Source organism: Hetaerina americana, unplaced genomic scaffold (assembly GCF_022747635.1).
Source record: "Hetaerina americana unplaced genomic scaffold, ioHetAmer1.1.p SCAF_12, whole genome shotgun sequence".
NCBI classification, from domain to species: Eukaryota; Metazoa; Arthropoda; class Insecta; order Odonata; family Calopterygidae; genus Hetaerina; species Hetaerina americana.
In genome coordinates, this window is record NW_027286292.1 from 1,182,863 (window position 1) to 1,205,239 (window position 22,377).

Here is a 22,377-nt window from a genome sequence, read left to right on the forward strand (position 1 = left end):
GAGGTTTTTTTGTGGCACAAGTATCTCTGGTTTTTACAGTGCAGGTCATTGAATACCTAATAGATGCATTTTATTTTTTTCACTGCAGCCACTCTTGGGTAAGAGAAGAATTCACTCTACCCTCAGAATTGCATTTCTTTGGCAAGGACAGAAAATTCAATCTCAACTCTAATGTGATCAGAATAGAAATATTTCTCCACTCTGGTTTTTTTTCACAAAGAGCAAACCTATGGTTTTACCATTTGCAGTTAAACAATTGAGAAGAAAATTTGAAATGGCCTTTTTGTATTCAATAAGTATTGGGACATAATTTTTTTTCATGATTTGCTACCCTTTTCCTCCAATCATCATCCAATATAACATTCAACGAATGGAATTTAATCCTGTAGTGTAATTTTGTGAGTTGAGTGTCTTAGTCACTTAATGTCCTCGAAGCTTGACGGCAGAGTTTTTTAAAATCAATTTAGTAAAATGTGAAATGTGAAGCAATTGACCCCTAGGAAATGAGAGGTCATATCCAGCTGATACCAATGGGTTGAATGGGTTAGCGAATTAAGTCCTTGTTGATTTTCTCCATATGGCAGTATAAAATACTAGTGGCTATCAAATTCATTGGAATACTCTCATTTTGCTCTCCCCACAGAAACTTCAAACTTTGTTACTTGGCCCATTGTCAGAGCTGTCGACTGTGCCTCATGGCGATGTTCGGCAGCGCCAGTTGGAGTGTGTGCTACAAGTGCTTCATGGAGCTGGTGAGACTTTGTCTCATGGGTGGCCAATAGTTCTTGGTATAATTGGTGCTGTTTCTGATCATCACGGGTAAGTATCTCCTTTTTTATCCATTAGTTAACAGTTGGTAATTATGATGATAAAAATAACTAGTCCAAGGATTGGCGAACAACAGCAATAGAGGGCACATCATTAAAAAAAATAAGAATTCAGCAAAGCATTCATAGGCAGAGAAAAAATACACATATTTATCATATTTATGCACACACATCATATTTACATAGGCTGAATTTTGCTTGTACTTGTCATGTTTGTCATCAATAAATTTAGACACACTGAAGTAATGTTTCGTAGTTAGGGATGTTTTTCGTTGTCTTTTTAGCAGAATTATATCTGTTATGTCTTTATATTTATGGAGTAGTTTGTGAAAAATTCTTGGAAAACACAGAGAAGGATCCAAGTTCTTTTATGTTAGTAATTTTAGAAGAAAATTGAATAGTTACGTTGTAAAAATTGATAACTGAAAGCATATCAACATCTATTCACCGTAGAATCTCAGATATTCTACATCGCTGCTGCCAAAATCATGTATGCAGTTATTTTCGCAGAAGTTGCCACTTTCCTCATACAATGTCATTTTTAACTTTCACCGACACATGAACTCATAATCAACAGCTGTTTCATTCTTCCTGTGTGTGTGATGTCAAGAGTTGTTGCCTCCATCCACTTAATCCACTATGAAACACAAACATATTCTCGAGCAGTTAATTGATTGAAATGTCCAGAGGCTGCAATTGAGAAGTTATTTATTTATTTATGTGCCCTGCCAGCCACCGCTGGGGTGTGTGGCAGGGGGTGAATACACACCAGACTAATTTTTACCCCAATATGACCCTACCGCTGTCGGATAACGCCATTATGATCCCTAATCATTTGTGGAAAAAATTACATCTTAAATTTATCTGTGCTATTGTTAATCTCTAATTTTATTGGCATGATCTCTCCAATCGTAGTACGATGAGGGCAATGATACATTTTCAACGTCTCTGCCAAAGAGATGCCCTTCCAATTTATGCATGAGCTTCAATTAGTTCAATAGTTTCAGCCTCAACTTTGTGGAAGTTCATTTTAATAAATGAAAAAGAAACACTTTGTACCTGAGGATGACGCCGTAGCGTCGAAACTAGTCGTACCTGTAATAAAGTGGTGGATTGGAACAAAGTGTTTCTTTTTCATTTATGAGCTTCAATCTTTAATTTAATCTTTGCTTCAAAGATAATACACCAGAATCAAAGCAAGATGCACATTCTGTTAAGTGGCAAGGATTTTTGCCAACTCCGTTTTCTGGACCTCAAGCTGATTGCACACTAACAAAGAAGAACTCCTCAGAAGACCACCTGCATTTATGGAATTTTATCGCCTCTCTTTTGTATTCATGAGGCAGTTTTTGTCCTATTTTAGTGCGACTCTGCTAGCCCAGATCATTTCTCCTTATGAATCCCTCGCACCATGATGTTGTCCCATCCGAATTGGCAATAGACATGTCTCTTGCTAATTTTCTCGCTTAAATTGCAATCATATGTCAGCATTCCTTAAATCAATCTTCAGCTTCTTCCATTTCTGTATCACCTTCTCAGTTGGTAGTGGGCCAGAACACCTTTAATCTGCCTTGCTTCCATGTTCTGAAGTGTAATTCACGACTACAAGTTTGAATGCCATATGAGCATCTCCTCTCTTTAAATCCCGTTAGGTTATTCTAATTTTAAATTTTTATTCAACGTTTAGTTTTTGTGCATATAAGCAATTAAAGCACACTAAATAGAGAGGAATATCTTATAAACTGAACAATGCTATCATACTGCGTACATTTGGTAGAGTGCCTGCAAACTCTGAGTTAACCATGAGAGAGGCATTGTTTGAGCAGAGAGGGCAACATCCCCACTAGCCTAGTGTGTATACGTTTTGCAGCAGCTCCACATGTGAGATGAATCTAAAGATGCTCCATTGCATGATTTATTTGAGAATGTTTTTAGGAAGTACTGTCAAGAACATGTTTTGCTTACTGCTGGCTTAAAGCAATGTTCTTATCAAAATTTGTAATAGTGACAAGTATTTTGTATGCCAGATGAGGGAAAATATACTTAACAGTAAGTATAACTCCCCACGAATCGGCTTGTCACCCCTCATTCCATACTGGAGAGGTTGAACCTAGAAAACATTATAGAGTATATATATATATATATATATATATATATATATATATATATATATATATATATATATATATATATATATATATGTATATATATATCTATATATATATGTATATGTATATGTATATATATATGTATATGTATATATGTATATGTATATATATATCTATATATATATGTATATATATATCTATATATATATGTATATATATATGTATATATATATATATGTATATATATGTATATATATATATATATGTATATGTATATGTATATATATATATATATATATATATATATATATATATATATATATATATATATATATATATATATATATATATATATATATATATATATATATATATATATATAAAGTTATAGAGAGTAGACTTTATGAATTTACTATTGGTCTTTGATGTGATTTGATGGATACTCTCATTATGGACTTTCCTGAAATCCCTTGTAAATTAAGAGGTTTTCAATGCATTGATTTATGGGGAGAGGTCTTGATTATGAAATAATTTATAAATTTTATGCTAATTTGGGGTTCATTATTATGAGGCTTCACTGTTCATGGATTTTTAATAATAACTTAATAGCATTCCTCTAGTCTAATTCCTAGTTGTCTTCTGCCTCTGACTTGAAAGCATTGTCTCATTAACAGTAAGACCAGACAATGCCTGATCATGCTGTGGTTTAATGTATAATTGGTTGAAATTTTTGAGACCATTTAATTCTGGTTCTAATTCCCTTTAGTTTTCTGTCATTAAAATTTTACATCTTTTTTCAGGGAAAACCTCATTCGTATTGCTTTTCAATGCCTTCAGCTGGTTGTCACAGATTTTTTGCCTGTAATGCCTTGGCGTTGTCTACCACATTGTGTAGACACTGCTGCCAAATTTGGATCTCAGACTCAGGAATTAAACATTTCTCTTACTGCAGTGGGCCTAATGGTGAGTAAAAATTGCTTGGCAAAAATTGTTTATAAAGTCCCTGTGAGCCCTAAATGGAAGTATATTTGTAGTCGGAACTTCCAATAACATCTCCAGTGAGCAGCACACAGTACAGTGAAACTCGCTATACATATAAGCCTTTTTTGGGAATGAACAAGTGTATTTTATCTGAGGAAAAATTCAAATAAAAAGAAGCTTGATGCATCTTGTCCCACGGTGTCATTTGAAGGGAGGGTAAACTGAATGCATGTTTAAAACTTGGTCATTAATTTTGTCATCATCGGTGAAAAGAGTGAGTCAGACCTCATAGCCACATATTTGAAATATGGACTGGCCCCTAGAAAATTTCCATCGCCATGGTTTATTTCATTAGAACAATCTGCCATTAGGTGACTGGACTAATTTTTTCTCCCTGCATACCCAGCGAGTGTTCTTTAAAAGGAGCTATTTGCAGAGCGCTGCAACACGTGCTGTATAATCTTGTATGTAATGGTTGGTTTTTTACTGTAGCTGTAAAAATCAATTTCCCAGATTTTCAGCATGGTGGCATGGCCATTTCTTTTGTTAATGATATGTTCAATGAGGATTAGGTGGTATGGAAATGTAAAAAATACAAAACTCCAAAAAAAGCATAGAAAAATTAATTCAAAAATGACAATTTTTCAGCTTTACCTTCTAATGATGATATTAAATATTACTAATAATGGGACATTCAAGTTCATGATTACGGCATCTTAGTAAAATTTGGAAAATGATCCCTAAACTGTGTGAGTTTTGAGAATCCTGTTTTCTATCAATTCCTTACTTGCAAAGGGTGAATTTTTGCTTCTCTTGTACTTTAAAGAGTTACCCAGATTATTTAATGCCTATCTGATGTAATGAATTCATAACAAATTTAAAGATGCGTTGATAATTCATCAGTCGCCTATTGTTTATCAGATGATTTTAGAGTGTGTGCATAAGATGTACAAACCTACGTAAACCTGGAGAGCTTTCTTTTGCAGTGAAGGATGGTTTAATTATTATTTTTTCATTTTCCTTTTGCTAAAGATAATTGGGCACAATTTATGGTAATCCAGTGGCCAGAATATATTTGTGCATAGCTTACATTTGCTCGTGTATATTCTGAACGTAAATAAAATGTATTCTTTGATTTATAAGTTCTCTAATACTCTGCTTGAGTTTCCCAAGAGTATAAACAGCTCTACATTTGCCCTTTAACTGTGGAAAATCTCTAAAATATAGTGCCTATGCTGTTTTTCAATTTGTTCTGTGTGTATCAATGCATTGTGTGTGTGATTGTGTTGGTGCATCCATCTTTCGCCTTAGACTTTTGTCAAATGGCAAATCTCAAGGATTATTTGGATGAAATATCATTAGAAATGTAAAAAATCATTATTTTAAGCAAAAACTAGAGGATTGGAAATTTCATCATGGTTCTATTGCCAAAAACTTCATCAGTCACTAAAATGAATGGAAAAAATGGTCACTTAGCAATTTCATTACATTGAGGAAGTTAAAATTTGCAGTAGGGTATTGTGCCAGCAGGCTTAAATGAGACTGACTTTGCAGATTCCACTTGAATTTCTGAATGAAAGTCCTTTACCAAGCATTGTGAGAGACTTATGCCGCCTTCCCTAAGCCAGCTTCCCCCTTCTGCTGAATGCCATTTTATCCTCTCCAGTAATAGTGAATGTCGGGGGGTTGAATGTATATGTTAAAAATGGTGTTAAAGTAATCCTTATGTATCAATATCAATGAGCAGTCATAAAAGTGACTGAAATTGTTAGTATTATTTGAATGTGTACCTTACTTGTATATTCTGAACTTTGAATCAATGTTTTTGCTGATTAATGTACAATGTGAATTGAATTTCTTTCCAGTGGAATATTTCAGATTATTTTTATCAGAATCAAGAAAAGCTGTGCCATTCCTTGTCTGGTGATTCAAACGTCTTTCCTGACTTCCCAGGAACTCCAAACATGCCTCCATTTGATAAACTATGGATGTGCTTGTATGCTAGACTTGGTAAGGACATTTTTTTACAATTAAGTTTTTATTGAGATGTAAATGAACAATTATTTCTAATCCTGAATCAATTCCTATGTTTGTTTTCTGAGATGAGCTGCTTGTTTGTTTCTGAGTATTATTTGTTTCACTCATAATGAGGAAATTTTTCATGGTATAAAGTTGTGATTTAAAATGGTGCATAAGTCTTTTAAATCAAATACAACGAAGCCTCTGCGTAACAAACTTCTCGGGACTCAGGTAAAAAATTGTTGTACAGAGAGGCCACCGTGTAATAGGGTCGACCAGTTCTAATGCACAAAAATAACTTATGACAGGATGAAATGCAAAAACTTTCATAATTTACTCTCTTAATTCAATTTCACTCAGTGCAATATGAAAAATATATATTTCTATTAAATTTTAGTAGACATTTTTGATGTGGCATTATTGGAATATGTGCCACAATGTATTATTAAACCTATAATTATGCCGTTCTTATGATTACTTGAAAACATAACTTCAATTGTCTGCAACACATCATTCCCTTTTTGTAAACTAATAATATATTTAATAACATTCCTTGAGATTTTTTAAAACTTAAATGCAATCCATGTCCTATTAATAAAAGTAAGCTATATGGACTTAGTAATTGTATTCTTGGTTGGGAATGTTATCTCAACAAAACGGTTGTAAATTCAGCTTCATAGCAGTAAGGAAGTGTAACAAGTACTTCAATGGAGACCATTGCCATGTTATAAATGATAGAATAGGCATCCAGTAGACAATATGGAGTTGAGAAAAATGAATTAAAATATAAGTGAATGAAAACTAAGGCCTCCACTGTGCTCTCATATTGAGTACCTCTCTCTTTAGCCCTCTGTCATGAGTCAGTGGTAATCCATTTCATTTGTGGCTTTAATTTTTCTCTCTACCGCAGGGTAATGGCATCTGCAGAGACTAATAACTATTTCGGGATATCCTCTTATAGAATGTGTGATGGTGCTCTCTAAACTCTCCAGCTAACTTTTAAATCCAGAAAACCTGTCTTCACCAAGACTCGGGGCAAAATGCTCGAGTCTCAGACATAGGAGTTGGCCAGGGAGTGGAAATTTGGTGACTGTGAAAACCTTTTGGGTGTGACTTCGTCAACTTTCTCATTAATTGTACATCATAATCATTTTCTTGTTGGATTTATGGCTGTGGCTGGCTTGCTGTTGGGTACCTTCTCTATTTTTCAGAATTGTTGAATGTGTTGGTGGGGATGTTTTGTAGTTCTTGGAAATACCCCTAACCATCATCCTATTGTCTTTTTGAATGGCTGTTTTCTGCTCCATGGTGAATTGCTTTATTCTTAATGACACACACTGGGATTAAAAATTATGTTGATTGAAAAGTAACAAAATTAACCGTAAATATGCATGTCCTATTAAATATTGAAAATGACATAAAATCCTTAATTTAATTTTAATTGGTGTCTGTGGTGTATGGAAAACACTTAAATGTAATGGAGGATGTAAGTGTTGATGCTTTGGTTGCTATCATCTTTGATAAGTGGAAATTGATCATCATCGGTCAGAATATGTATTTGACAATTTCAAAATTGAATTGATGATTGATGTTAAAATGGCAGAATAAATTGATATGTAATGAATGATGGAATATTACCAATAATTAATACTCTGTGCTGGTATCATATTGTGTGCCAATACAATGTTTTCATAAATCACAAAGCATATTTCACAGAAACATCGACATGGGTTTGAGTGTCTAAAAAATTAAAAAGACTAGAATATGGAATTCAGTCCATATGGTCCTATTTAGTACGCTAGTGGAAATTTAGGTGAAACCTTTAATTTACGTAATATGACAAGAGAGAGAGAGGGTGTGTGTGTGTGTGTATGTATAGGAGATAATGGATTCACCAGGTGAGGGAATTCAAAATGTGGAATTCCTGTCAAAGGCTGTGCTCTGCATATGCTGTAGTTTGTTGTTTAGGAGGCATTGATTAATTGGAAAGTGTGCACAGATATGCAAAATGTTTTATGGCACCATAGGCATTCTTTTTATCCTTCACTTGAGGTATCCTCAAGTCTTGAGTTGTCCTTGAAAGCCTCATTTATCTTGACAAAGCACATGTTTTCAAATTTTAATCACTACCTTGAGGGTCTTAACAGTATTTATGGATCTATTAGTATCATACTAGTGGTGATTGATAAGTAAAAAGTCCACAGATGTATGTATATTTTTGCAAGGTTCAATCAAGGTATTGAATTTTACATGCATTATTAATTAATAAATAATCATTCTTTTTTAACATTTGATGTAAACTTTATCACAGTGGCACAAACTCTTATTAATTTTTATTATTTAGGTTGGAGTAGGTTTTAAATGCAGAGTTGACCTTATAAGGATCAGCAATCACCTTGACTGAAGCATCCTAAGGTTTTGGCTGTAGATATATTATGATAAAACCTTCAACTAGTTGACAAATTAATGTTTTATCCGATATTTTAGAGAGGTTTCATAATTCCTCCGCTCAAAATAATAAATTGTAGATGAGATATATAGAAGGGAATTAATGCTTGTGATTAAATTTTAGGAGATCTTTGTGTGGACTCTCGCCCTGCTGTGAGGAAATCTGCCGGCCAAACACTCTTTTCCACCATTTCTGCTCATGGGGCGTTGCTTCATCAGCCAACTTGGCAGGCTGTGTTGTGGCAGGTGACTAGGTTGCATTTATTCAACTTGTATGTGCTTTCACAGCACCAGCCATTGTTAAGATGTTGTTGTAATTAGCATTCATTCTGAATGCTTTGTACCTCTCGTTTTACATCACACCATCTTGATGCATTTCTAACTTGCATTATTAATTTGGTAAACACCTTGTTATTGCTTGTCCTTTGGAATTGATAACTGAAACTTTTTGAATGGAATGGTGAGTGGGTTCATGACCACTGAGCATTGGATGGCATCAATTCTTGAGCTATAAAACTTCTGCCATTGACAAAAATGTTTCCTCATAATATATACAGAGGTGTGTAGTCCGTGATTAAAAATTGCCGGAGTGAAGATTAGAAATAGTTAATATACAAGAACATGTAAAACCATTCCATGATTGCAAACATCATGCATTTGGATATCACGGAATCCCACCATGAAATGCTGTGTTCATTCACCATGTTGGTACTTACCATATTGGCCCAGGTATAATGTGATTTTTATTCTCCAATCCATTTTAATGTGACATTCATGCTATGTATGAGTATTTGTTGTCTCTGGCGTAACTTAATGTAATTTACATAACATATTGAAATGAAATAATTGACTTTGTAGTTCCACGCACTTTATTTAGAACATGGCCCAGGTTTCGGTGTTGATCATTATCATAACCTGATGAGTACTGTAAGCTCAGAACTATGTTATTGCACATCTCTGCTTGCATATTAGGTCATATATTTATGTAAACGCACCATTGCAAATTAATTTGACATTTTGGCTAGGATGCTGCATTGTGCAAATATTCTCCAAAAGCATCTTGAGGAGTACATTGAAAATTGATCTAAGCTAAATTGTATAGCTTAGCAAACATATTGTCATACCTGAGTTTTCTTTTACATGCGTTGTCTTGTGGTTCTTAATTTGTCTCGTGTTTTGGTGGCATTAGCTCTTACACCAGTGTGTTTTTGTATTTATAACTTCTGAACATTTACTCTTTGATAAATTAATGGTAGAGAATAGGATAGAGAAAAGGATATTGATCATGTTGAGAAAAACACTTCTCCAAATCCCAAGTAAACCAAAAAATCCTAAACATAACAGTTTCAGGTTTATTTTTGTGGAATTCTTTCATGATGAGGGTAAAAAAGAAACTTTACACTACCACAATAAATTTATTGTGGAAGTGTTAAGTTTCTTTATTACCCTCATCACAAAGAAATCCTAATTATTTAAGATATAAATTTGAAAATTCTTGCAGTTCAAGAAGCAGGAAATAATAATTATATCCATGCTTCAAAAAAGTATGGTGCTCCAGAAGCAACTGTATTTTTATGGCAGAAGTATTTTGATAGACTCAAATGTAGTAATAAATGAAATAAATGAAGTAATAAATAAAAAAAATAAATGTGTTCATTCAATCAGCGAAGTGTTTAGAGGGTCTTCAAAAGGATGATTTGAGGTCATTACCATTTATTTACCATGTTGTGATGGAAAAATGAAGCAAAGGTTTTCCCATTAATATATATAAAGCTTTGGAAATGTCACGGAAATTTAGGAGTATTAGGAGTAAACTTATTTTAGCAGTGAATGACATTATTTTGATGAGTAAGTGGTTGGTGATGCCATCATTTGGTTAAGTACCTATGAAAGTGCCGAAAAACTAAAAACGTTTCATGGTGGTATGAATTACAGTATGAAAGCCAAGAGTTTTTTCCTTTTATTTGTAAAAAAGAAGGCTAATTTTTGTTAGTTTTATATGTTTCCAAGTGTATGCAATGTTTTAAGAGCACCCTTTATGCTGGGAGCAGTGATTTTGCTAAATTATTGTTAAGTTTGTTTTGATTTATATTTCTCTCTCATTTCATGCTTCTGCCACTGGTTCTTTTATATTATTCATTATATTTTATTTGTTGTATGTTGTCGCCTAAATATTTAGAGTTGAATTTGTGTACATACATTTGTTTTTTTGCATCGTCGTCTAACATGAAATCTCATTGCATGCCATAATTTTTGTCTTTTCCTCATTGCCATGCAGGTTCTCTTTCCTTTACTCGACAAAGTCCGTAGCTTATCCAATTCTGCAAGCAGTGAAAAGGTTGATACCGGAGGGAATATTTTGATACATCACTCAAGGAACACAGCCCAGAAGCAATGGGCTGAAACTCAGGTAAGGCCTCTCTCTTAATCGTGCATATATTGTTTGACAAATTGATTGAGTTTTGTGTTTCATGTGTGACTTTGCTTGCAGGTTTTGACTCTTTCTGGTGTGGCCAGGGTGTTCAACACTAAAAGACTACTATTGCAAAATTTGGGTGACTTCCCTCGGGCATGGTCTCTTCTTCTTGAATTCATTGAGAATTCTGCCCTCAGTAAAAACAATGAGGTAGGAAAATTTATATGCCATAAATTTGTTTAGACGTTAAAAAACTTGTCATTTATTATTGTAATTCTAAACATCTATGGTAAAATTCAAAAGATAAACTGATTCCTTTTGTCAGTACACCTCTGTGTATGTACATACTTAGCTCAGGAAGCTATCTATTATCTATATGGGGAGGATCCGAATGAGAAACTGCTCCAGTGCTCACATGAATTGCTTGTCCTCACTGCAAGGTGTCCCTGGCAGCCCTCAAGTCATTCCAAGAGATCCTGTACTTGAACAAGGGTGCTGAGGGCAGTGGGTGCCCTGTTCCTGATCCCGAGGAGGGTGACATTTGGGGTGTGGCATGGCGGGCATGGCTGAGCATTGGTGCCGAAAGTACGTCACCACCCAGTGATAATGACATGAGAGAGGAGCTTTATATTCCATCGCAAGCATTCCTTACTGCTCTCATTCAGATGTTTCCAGCTGTGTTCCAGCACATCAAGAATAGGTTTGTATGCGATCTCGCCCACCCAGTGTGAGTGGCATGCTGAATTGCAGTGATAAATCATGTGGTTCTATACGGCATTTGTATACAAGAGAATATTACAGTGGGTCTCCATTTTATGATGGGTTCGCATCACAATTAATTCACGTTAGAGGCACTGTTAAGAGCTAGCTCATGGCTAGGTGTAGTTTGAAATGCACATTATGATTGCATGCGTCCTCTGAAATTTCACATTTTTCTTGGAAAGTGAGTTTTGCAAATGCTGTTTTTCCTTCATTTAATTCCAGTATGATGTCATCAATGTATTTCAGTGACTGCCACTTACTTATTTTATCCTTCAAACTCCAGTGCGAGTTGAAGTCATGTCTCCAGACTGCTAAAAATGACAAAGTCTATAAGTGTATGCAGTGAAACTTTGGATTTGCATGCCTTAAACCTGGAATTGTGTAATTTAATGAGTCTGAATGTACATCCATATTGGTGGAGTAAAAATCTAAATGCTTTTACGAACAGAATCTCCCTACCTCTTGGAGATAAGGATTGAATTTAATAGGCCTGCCTAAAAAGAATCGGCCTTAAAATTTCCTGTCCCATGTAATGAGGGTAGGGCAGTGTCACTCTCTGCATTGGTTCCTTGGTTAGAATGGCTGAATTTTCCCTCCACTGCTGTGTGTGCCAGTCACAGATTGTTAGCGATTGCATGAGCTAATATACTATGTGTCCATGAGATTTCCAGTTGTACAAGATGACGGAACATGCAGAGAAAAGATGGTTCGAATTTGAAAGTATGTGCAGGTGCTTAGGGTGGCCTTCTTTGTAAGGGATTATTTTCTCAAACCTATCACAAATGTAACATTTCATCCTAACCAAAGGTTAGATATTTTTTAGACCAACCTTTTATTCTATATTTGTTACATATTTTTGTGTATTACTGTAATTTTTGTTTTCTTATCTTTGTTGCCTGATTGATCTAAGGGTAAGCTTTCATCAGTTTTTTAATTGATTACCAGAGAAAAATGCTACTTAATCTGAACTGTGCAAATATCATTGTGATTTACTGTTTCAGGTGATTTTTTTTAAATCACTTAAAGTAGCTACGCAGATGTTGAATGGCAGTAGTATAGCATATTATTTCATTAAAATATTGATTGATATTGGTTTCACCTAATGAAACTTACTCCTATTACTCAATCCTATATGACTTAAGGAAATGTTATTCAATAGAGTTGGTCTTACTCCTCTCAGTTGAACGCTTATACTTCCAAGGATCCGGTTAGGCTCACTTCAGCTGTGTCATGCAGGATTTTTGTTTATTGTAATGCATTCTTTATTTCAGATATAATTCATACATAATGCAAGAATTCTGTAATTGAAGAGTGACAAAATAGTTTTTACAAAATCCTCCTTTACTTTAGATAAGTTTCATCCATTACCCAGAAGTACTCTCTTATGTCTTCATTTCTCATTCCAAATAATTGCCTGCTTGTCTCATATGTGAAATAATATTGACAAGGAAAAGTCATGTGCACTAATACATTTGGTTACTACCATAGCACGTGGACAAGCACATGCAAGTAGCCCTGGAAATAGTTTCTTGCATAAAATATTTGGAGTATATGTTGGTTTAGATGGAGTACCTGTTTTCAGATCACCAATGTGTTATTATTCTAAAAGAAGTGACCTGAAGGGTGTAGTAAATGTGTGTAGTTCTTAGTTGTATTACTGTTGTTGATTTACTCCTCTTTGCATTTCAGGTTTTTTACTACTGATCTACAAAAACTTTGTCAAGTTCTTCAAAATTCTGTGACAGTTCCTATCCATGGTGAATCTTCTCCATTTATTTTGCCTTCAGTTAATGACATATCTTTAACGCCTCTTCAAGAGGGTGTTTTGACTAGCATGGAACTCCTTCAAAAGGTAAGACATAGCTCTAAAATATTGTTAGAAATGGAATGCTTAAAGTGCAATTTTGTTTCGAGTGACCTTGATTTCAGAATCAAAACTTTTATGTACCATAACCATTGAAAATGCCTGCCATGATAAGTTCAATCGACAAATTTTAAGAATTATGTCGCAGTTGCTTGAATGAATCTTGGAAAAATTGTTATAATTTAATTAGTTTCATATTAAGTAGGTGAAAAAATAAAACCAAATACCTGGGGAATATAATAACTAGTTTGACCAGTGGCTTATGGCCAACGGCATTACAGCAATTGATGATCCAAATAAATTGTATTGATTTGCAAAGAATAAATTTCATCCCTTTTAAATGAATCATATGGGAATAAAATCATTAATATGGAAAAATTCTCCTAGGCAGAAAACTTGTACTCAAGCCATAAGAAATGGATAAGGTGGCAGAAAAACTCGCCAATACCACAAGTGTGGTATGCATACAGGAAGTTAACGTCTGTTTCCTTATTATTCAGCTTTTATTTCTCTGCATATATTTTGGCTTGCTCTTATCCTACTCTTCTATTCTATTGATGATGGTCTGAGGAGATATTCTACTCTTCCACGACTTGGGTGAGATATTTCGTGCCTATCCCCGTGAGTAGGGGGATAGAGAATACTCCTGCAGTGTCCCTGCTAGTCATGAAAGGAAACCAAAAGGACAACCCCCATAACTAACCCTCAGTGAGCTGAACTACTGTCTGGATCTACTGTCTGTCTGTCCCCTGGACTGGACTGTCCCGTTGATCTACTGTCTGTGTGTGGCCATGCCATCTGGACTGCGATCCACTCAAGTGTTTGCAAAATCTTAAATGAGCATACCTATCACTAATTTTTTCACTTCATAAAATCATTTTTGTTTGAACAGTAATTCCCATTCTTCCTGTGATTTATAATCCCGTTCTTCAGATATTCCTCAGGATTTGGGCAGTTAGGAGCACATGAATGTTCAGTTTTTTTACTTATTTCTACATTTGTTAAATTCATCTTCTGCTTCCTCTGTTCTCGTATCACCTTATTAGTTGGAGGCAGGCCAAAATGCTTTTCAGCTGCCCTGTTTGCATGTTCTGAAGGGTAATTCATGGCTTCAAGTTTAAATGCTGTACCAGATGACAATCTTCTCTCTTTAGATCCCATTAGGTTATTCTAATTTAATTTTATATGCAACACTTAGTCTAAGTTCAGCAGCAGCGCCATATGTGAGATGAAACTAAAGATCTTACATTGTATACATTTATGATTTATTTGGTAATTTTTTTAGGAAGTACTCTCAAGGAAATATTAGAGCTCTTTTGCTTTGTACTGGCTCCAAGCAGTGTTGTTACCAAATGTTTGAAATCAAGACAACCATTTTTATGCCTAATGCAGGAAAAAATACTTGATAGTATCTGTCCTGGTGAATTGGCTTGTATCTTGTAGGGCGAAGTCACACCCATATACCCTTGGCCCATAAGATGCATTTTAGAAGACTATGACCCTAATGTATACTCTTCAGGGAGAGAGTCCTTTTGGCGACCTTTGACCGGAATCCACAATGCCGGGCTTACGGTGGCCATCAGTGCTTACAGGACCAGCCCAATCCTAAGCATATGTGATGATACAGGGGAAGTTTTATTCATGGCTTAACACCCATGCCTTAATATCCTTTTTAATCCCACAGCCTGATGTCAAGACTGTTGAATTTTGATAAAATGTGTTGTGGGTAATGTGTAAATCTAATTAAGAAACTACCCTCTCCTGACGAACGTAGGCCATTGCTTTAGAGCACAGTGATCACGAATGTAAATGAGTGGTTAACGTAGTGCAGTTCTGTATTTGCGTGGATGATGTGAGCATTAATTTTATGTTGCTCAATGCATCCATGTTACTGTTTTTTGTGACATCATGTATAATTTCTTGATATTTTTTTACAGGAAGCCTTTTCTAGCCCTGATAGCATGGAAAATACAATAACTGCAATTTTCAGGCAGCTACTCCTCTTCAGCAAGTTTTCTTGTCAAGCTCCGCCCTATGGGAAGATGGAAACAAAAAATATCATGCAGATTAAAGGTGCATCAGTAAGTATGAAACTAATAAAAGTATAAAATTTGTCAACTTGTCATTGAAATGAACTGACACAAAGACCACTTGCATAATTCACATGACTAGTTGTGCCTGTACATTATGGGCATATGTCTTGTTCTTTTATCAATTGAAAAAAACAAAATTACTGCTTTGGCCTAAATATAAGGGGCTCCTGAATATTGTGAGATCTCAAGTACTGTAATTCTCAGCCCAAAAGATGCATCAGTGCATTAGAAGAATCCTGATTTTTCAGGTTAGAGTTAATGAAAAATACTTGTATTGTACAAAAAGGATCAAACTATTTGATGTGAACATTTAATATGAAGAAAACGGAAAATGTGTATTTAAAATTTAGCAGCTACACGTATATCAACATTTGTCCATCATAAAATCCAAGAAATTTGTCATCACTGCCACTAAATAATATCTGAAGTTATTTTCACTGGGGTCGACATTATCCCCACACGCATATGTCATCTCCACTTGCATGCAGCGCATTGTTGATTTCACATTTTTAAAGAGACATTATGATAGTCTCACTTTTAAATTTCGCCAGGACTTTTTCGATCGCAAACTCTAGAAATTGATGGCCGTTTCATTCTTCCCATCAGTATACCATTGGGAGTTGGCACCTCATAGCCTTTCGTTCGTATTCAATTGACCCTTTCTGTGGAAGCTTTGACCATTTAGGGAGCGCATGGATGTAATTCTTTTTACTTATATCTTTGCATTTATTAAATCCGCCTTCCTCTCCCTCTATTCTCATTTCATCTTCTCTGTCAGAGGTGGGCCAAAACCCCTTTCTGCTGACTTTTTTCCGGGTTCTGAAGGGGAATTCACTAATTCAAGTTAAAATGCAATCCCGTATTAGAATCTCCTCTCAAAAGATCCCATGAGGTTATTATCATTTAACATTTCCTGCACCGCTTAGTTTGTTATTTTGATATTATCGACATTTGTATCAAAAGCAACCATTTTCTATGCCTTTATAACCCTCTGATCTGTCATAATGCTTAAGGTTCAATTCCTGTAGACTCCCAAGTTTATGGGGAGAGAGAGCATGTATGTATGAAGTATCAGGGGGGGCTGACATCCCTATCAGCCATATGCGTATTTATTTTTGCGGCAGAACCACAAATGAGATGTAACTAAACATTGCAATGTATAAATTTATGAATTATACGGAAATTCTTTTAGGAAGTACTAACTTGAAACTTTAAAACTCTGTTGCTTACTGCTATCTCAAAACAGTGATATTATTGAAATTTGTAATGAAGGTAACCATTGTTTATGATTGCCATTACAACTTTGTCACTGGGAAAAATACTGAATATAAGTACTTGCCTGGTCAAATCAGCTGGCACTTATATATCAAAGTTATGCCCAAGTGCCCTTGGTCCATAAGATGCATTAATGTACTTACGAAGTAAAAAAAGTGCATCTTTTGGGCCGGGAAGTACGGTGTATTCAAGTGAATCCTGGGTAGGAAAAACCCATTTCATTCTCTTGTCTCAAGAATTATCACTGTCTCTAAATCTGGGAAACATTTTTTGATTTGGGAGCCATAACTTCAATTTAATAGGAATAGCTTTCATAGGTAACAGCATTTCATAATCAATGCACTCGAGAGACTGTGGTGATTCTCTCCCCGACTGATAAATCAATTTTTTATGCTGTGTAATTTTTTATAAGTGTAATCTAATATATCTCTATGTATGTACCATGTTTGTATTTTTATAATGCATACATATAATGTGCAAGTGTATGCTATGCATGTAATATGTACTCATTATCTCTGATGCATTACATTTGGACACTCCACTGCAAGAGAGATGCAAAAAAATTAAATATATTTTGTCCATTATATTTATTTTATAAATGACTTGTTTTTACTAGACATGGCTATTTTGATATTCCCGTACTCTGGTTAATTTTATCGTATTTTCCTTTAGAATACAAATATTTTGCCTTTGTAAAGGTAATATCTACTTGCCTCAAAAACTTTTTATCAATTGAGGGATGGGAGGGAGAGAGTGAAATGTGAGATGATAGAACCAGGCTCCGCAAACACATTAATAACCTCAGTCTGCTTTACTTATAAATATGCATGCTTCATATCAGAAAAGAAATTCTTAGTTATTTCTTACATATACGTGGAATAACTAAATATTTCTTTTCCGATATGAATTGCTTCCACAAAGTGATGCCTTAAACCATTCTATGCATGCTTCATTTTAATTATGCAATAAATGTAATATTGATTACTTTAGTTTACCAGTAAGCTATGGAAGAATTATGTATCTAAAAGAACATGTTTTTGTCTTTCTTATGATATATTTTCCAGGCTGAATGGATTACAATGAATTATGTACCGTTTGGTGAGAAGTCTTTAAGCATGACAGTCAGCTTGTACCAAAAAACAGCTCAGGAAATGCCGGTTATCGAGGGTGACATCCTTAAAGAAATAATTCAGGTAATTATATATTGTGATACTCTGCATAGTAATTACTAGTTAAATATGACTTAATATGACTTGGTGCTTTACTTGCGTACAAATGTCTTCCATATGTACATTTAAAATTATGCTCGTGTTGAAACTCTTTTCATTAATGGCCAAGAATTGTAATGTTCCCTTTATTTAGATTGTAGATTGCACTAGGAATTTCACTATTAAATAGCCATAATCTCACTCTTCTGTCATCAATTATGGTTCCACAATTCATTGAAAATTTAACCACTCTGCTGAAAACAACCACGTTGACTTTTGCAGCACTTTTTCCCAGAAACTACAACAAAGACAAAACAACCATGCCCTGAGTAGAGAAAAATAGTAGTAGGCAGGAATCAAACCTAAGACCTCTGGATTAGCATTCAAAAACATTAACCTGTTGCCACTGAGGTTGGAAAATCCATCATGAGTGAATTTACTAAAGATTGAGCATGAAGACTAATATATTGATAAGTTCATTAAGTCCTTAGGAAAAAATGGAAACCAAATGTTTTGGGTAGATTTTAATTTGTTTTTCAACATAATCTGCTTTTAGCTTGATGCACTTTACTCGGCATTTCTTCAATTTTTTCAAGCAGTTCAGAAAGGATTTCGGAAGTTCTTAAAATAGGCACTTGTGTTGGTGATGACTTCATTTGTTGTGAATTGTTTTCTTATCTAAACTGGTGCTTCAACAATGTATAACACTCACCATTTGTTGTTAGTTTGTCATTTTTTGTTGTTCGATGTCAATGATTCTGCTTGATCATACCATGGGGACACATCAAACTCTTTCTTTACTCCCTGTCAAATTCTCTGATCACTTTGATCATGGTATTAGAATGCTCATATCGGGAGAAGAGGCAAGCAGGGCATATTCTTGCCATGTGACTAAGCGCTTCTGTGACAGATATCTAATCTAACCTAACATTTAATATTTTTACACAACTCAAGAATTAATTATCTCTAATATTTTTTCAACCTACTGCCTGTATGTGAATGATTTTTGAAATGTAACTGTACTAAAGCTTTGCTCCCAATGACATCATTAGTTGTGCTCATGCATGTATTCATAGCCACATAAGGTTTATTTAAACCCCAGTTCCAATAAAATAAGATTATTATTGTATTTTCAGGCACTACACGTACCAATGGGAATGAAGTACAGCTGTCCATCACCTTCAACTTGGAAGTTAGCTGTAAACAGCCTTCTTACAGTATTATTAACCGGTTTACCTCTAGCAAGAAAACAACCTGAGCACTTCCTTGGAATGTGGCCTGAGTTGGCATCAACCTTGGATCATTTCCTTTTCCCTAAGAGGTAAATATATAAAGAAAGAAATTTATTCCATAGTTTCTGTTAAAGATTAGTCAATAAACATAAAACAAACATACCTACGGCCATGAAAAAATGGGAAAACAAAATAAGTGAAATGAACTCAAGTTTTCAGCCTTGGCTATTATGTTTTTCCCTTTAAAGTTTAGTCAGTTACTTTAACGTAATGAATATGTGATTTGATCATGGAGAGCATAAGTTGATTAATTTCCTCCGATTGGCAAGAGTATATGGCAAATTCTTGGTTATCAATGTGACAATGGATGCATGATTAAGCACTGATAATCGATAGACGCATATATAAAATAAGGGAAACATGGACATGCTCTAGACAGATGTGTACCAAGAGACTCGTTTTTCATTCCTTGTGCTTAATTTACATTTTTTATTTGTGGGAAATACGTACATTTTGACTGCTTTTAGCCCATTTTTACGGGGGTGGAACTAATGCTTCTTGTGAAACAATGGTCCATAGTATTGAATAGCGGAAAATATTCTGCTCGGAAAGATAAACCTTGCGTGTAGCCAGTAAAAAACAAGTGACTGACAAAGGACAAATATTGACAAAGGATCACTGATCCAGATTCATATGCATCATATAATACCGATGCAGTGTTGATAGTTAATGACTTATAAGTTGCATGGTAAAGCACATCTCTAGAAAAGAAAAATACCAAAAAAAGATCTGTCTGGTTCAAGATGAATAGGATTTGGAATGAAAAATCTTGTGGTTAGAGCTAAGTTTATAAATCTCACGTTTGTCTTTGTCATAGAAAATAGTGATAGACAGGTAGCAATGGAGTAAGTATGTGTTTGAAGTTAATTGTTACTTCATTATTACTGTTCATAATTTCTTCAACTTGTTTTTTTTATGAGCTGTGAGTGTATTTTCTTTCCTCATTGAGTTCTGGGAAGTGTAATGATTGGAAACAATTAGTGAAACTCGTGTTCACAAGTGTTTAACCAACAAAATTATTATCTTGAGCATGCAAGCCACCATAACTAAATTTTACCGTCACATGATAGTAGATGTCCCTGCTTTGGATAGATGGTTGATGCCACTATCAAGGTCCACCATGGCAATGCCCCAGCCACACCTCCTTCATCATTACCGACTTCCTGTCCCAGAGTACCATCCCAGCGGTCCCCCAGTCCCCTTACAGTCTCGACTTGGCTCCGTGCGAATATTTTTTGTTTCCCCGACTGAAGAGAGAGCTGAAAGGAAACCATTGGAGACTGTGGAAAACATCCAAAAGCATGTTACAATGTTCTTGAGAGGCATTCCCTTCGAGGTGTTCAGGGTGCCTTCCGGGTGTGGCAGACACGTCTTCGCAAGATGCAGGGGGAGAGTATTTTGAAGAACTTAAAGCATTTCTATTAGCACGATCAATAAATCTATTTTTCCCAGAGAATGCACATGACTTTTGTAGTTGACCCTGTGGGTGCCTCGGCAATACTTTATCAAACTGGAGGGGAGGGTATGAGAGTAAGGGGACAAAATAAGCCAGCGCTAAATGTGCATTGGTTTCACGATAAATGAAGATGGCGCGATGAAAATACTTTGAAACCATTGATTATATTCAAGAATAAAATAAGACTTGCAACATAAAACAGCATTGGAATATGTATTAAGAAAACATAAAACCAATAAATAGCAAATTGTGAATCTATCTGACATTTATACTCCAAAACGAGGTTGCAAAAAAATATTATAAGAGACCGGTGAATCGCCGTCTTTGTAAGCCAATAATTCAAGATAACACACCGAGATCACATGGTGAAGCTTGAAGAGACTTTGGAAGGAGGCATTGTAGCCTCTCTCTTGAACAATCTCTTAATAATTTTAGAGTGATAATTTTGAAACGTATGCTTTTCACTGCACCATTCACCTCCTGTCGTGTCTCCTGCTAGTCTTTTTTCAGGTTCTCAATGAAGTCTGAAATTCATTCATGGTCGTGCAAGGAGACGAGCTCATTAAGTGAGAATTAATGCTGGTGCCATTCAAGTAGTTGACTTAAATGTGCCGTGGAACCTCACTTAATAAACTTAACTCCTTCCAGACTCTTACTAGCAATGCAAAACATACATTGGGCATAACAATTTTTTCCATATAAATTAATTTGATTTATGAAAATGCAATATCATGCCGAAACCAATACTGAAAGATTTATGCATTTGCTTCACTCAAAGAAAATTATATTTACATTGTTAAACATCATGAATCATCTTCATTTTTTTATATCACAGAATGAACCAAGCTTGAATGTGGATTTGATTTGCAAAAAAGCAAATCACATTTAGCCCTTTCTTCTGGACTCTCCGAAATGCTGGGAAACAGTATTATGATAATATTTTTTCATCTCATGTCAACATGTAAATGAAAAATAAAAAGTCTAAAAACTACAAAAATGTGTGAATACAGATAGTGCATAAAATATACAATGGTATTTGAGATACTAGCAAGTTGCATTAGAGGAATATAATGCTGTTAGAATCATTTACAGACTTAGCAAGTTAATAAAAGTCTCCAACCATCTCTTTTGGTCGATTAACTCTTTTCTTAGGTCAATTTGAACGTGGATCGAGTCATTTTCCATAATTATTGAGTAATTATGCATAGCATATTTTTTAGGGATTGAGATATACAGGTTTCCTAGATTAAAACTATTGTTCACAAAATATACAGAGTAAGGGATGGCTTGAGAGATTCAGAAAAGATGTGTGAGGGTATTGTCTTGCAGGAATGCTGACAGCTGGTTTCCGTGCCTTGAAAATTCTTAAGTGCACGTGTAAAGGAACCCCAAAAAAGGATAACATAAGTGACATGTGGATAAGATCCACCAAGATGCTTGGGCATTAGCACCATTTGATTAACAGTTTGCTTTAAACATCTGAGCATGTAGCAGAGTGAACTCATTTGTTGGCTAAATGATGAATATGTGCCTGGTAGTTGAAATTGGCATCCAAAAATAACTTTCATATGGTGTTCCATTTTGACTCTTTGCATAGCCAAGACATTGAAGTATAAAATTTTGATTAA

General features: G+C 34.9%; 1 protein-coding gene across 3 annotated transcripts in view; it reads left to right on the forward strand.

Annotated features, from left to right (window-relative positions):
- Positions 1-22,377, forward strand: part of mon2 (Mon2 homolog, regulator of endosome-to-Golgi trafficking) — a 66,839-nt gene that overhangs the window by 26,221 nt on the left and 18,241 nt on the right. For all 3 annotated transcript variants that reach the window (XM_071582587.1, XM_071582588.1, XM_071582589.1), the window contains exons 15-25: positions 644-819; positions 3,736-3,898; positions 5,782-5,926; positions 8,508-8,629; positions 10,662-10,793; positions 10,875-11,009; positions 11,240-11,499; positions 13,251-13,413; positions 15,363-15,506; positions 17,858-17,986; positions 19,138-19,322. In XM_071582587.1, coding sequence (XP_071438688.1) covers positions 644-819; positions 3,736-3,898; positions 5,782-5,926; positions 8,508-8,629; positions 10,662-10,793; positions 10,875-11,009; positions 11,240-11,499; positions 13,251-13,413; positions 15,363-15,506; positions 17,858-17,986; positions 19,138-19,322 — 1,754 coding nt within the window. The remainder of the gene's footprint in view (positions 1-643; positions 820-3,735; positions 3,899-5,781; positions 5,927-8,507; positions 8,630-10,661; positions 10,794-10,874; positions 11,010-11,239; positions 11,500-13,250; positions 13,414-15,362; positions 15,507-17,857; positions 17,987-19,137; positions 19,323-22,377) is intronic.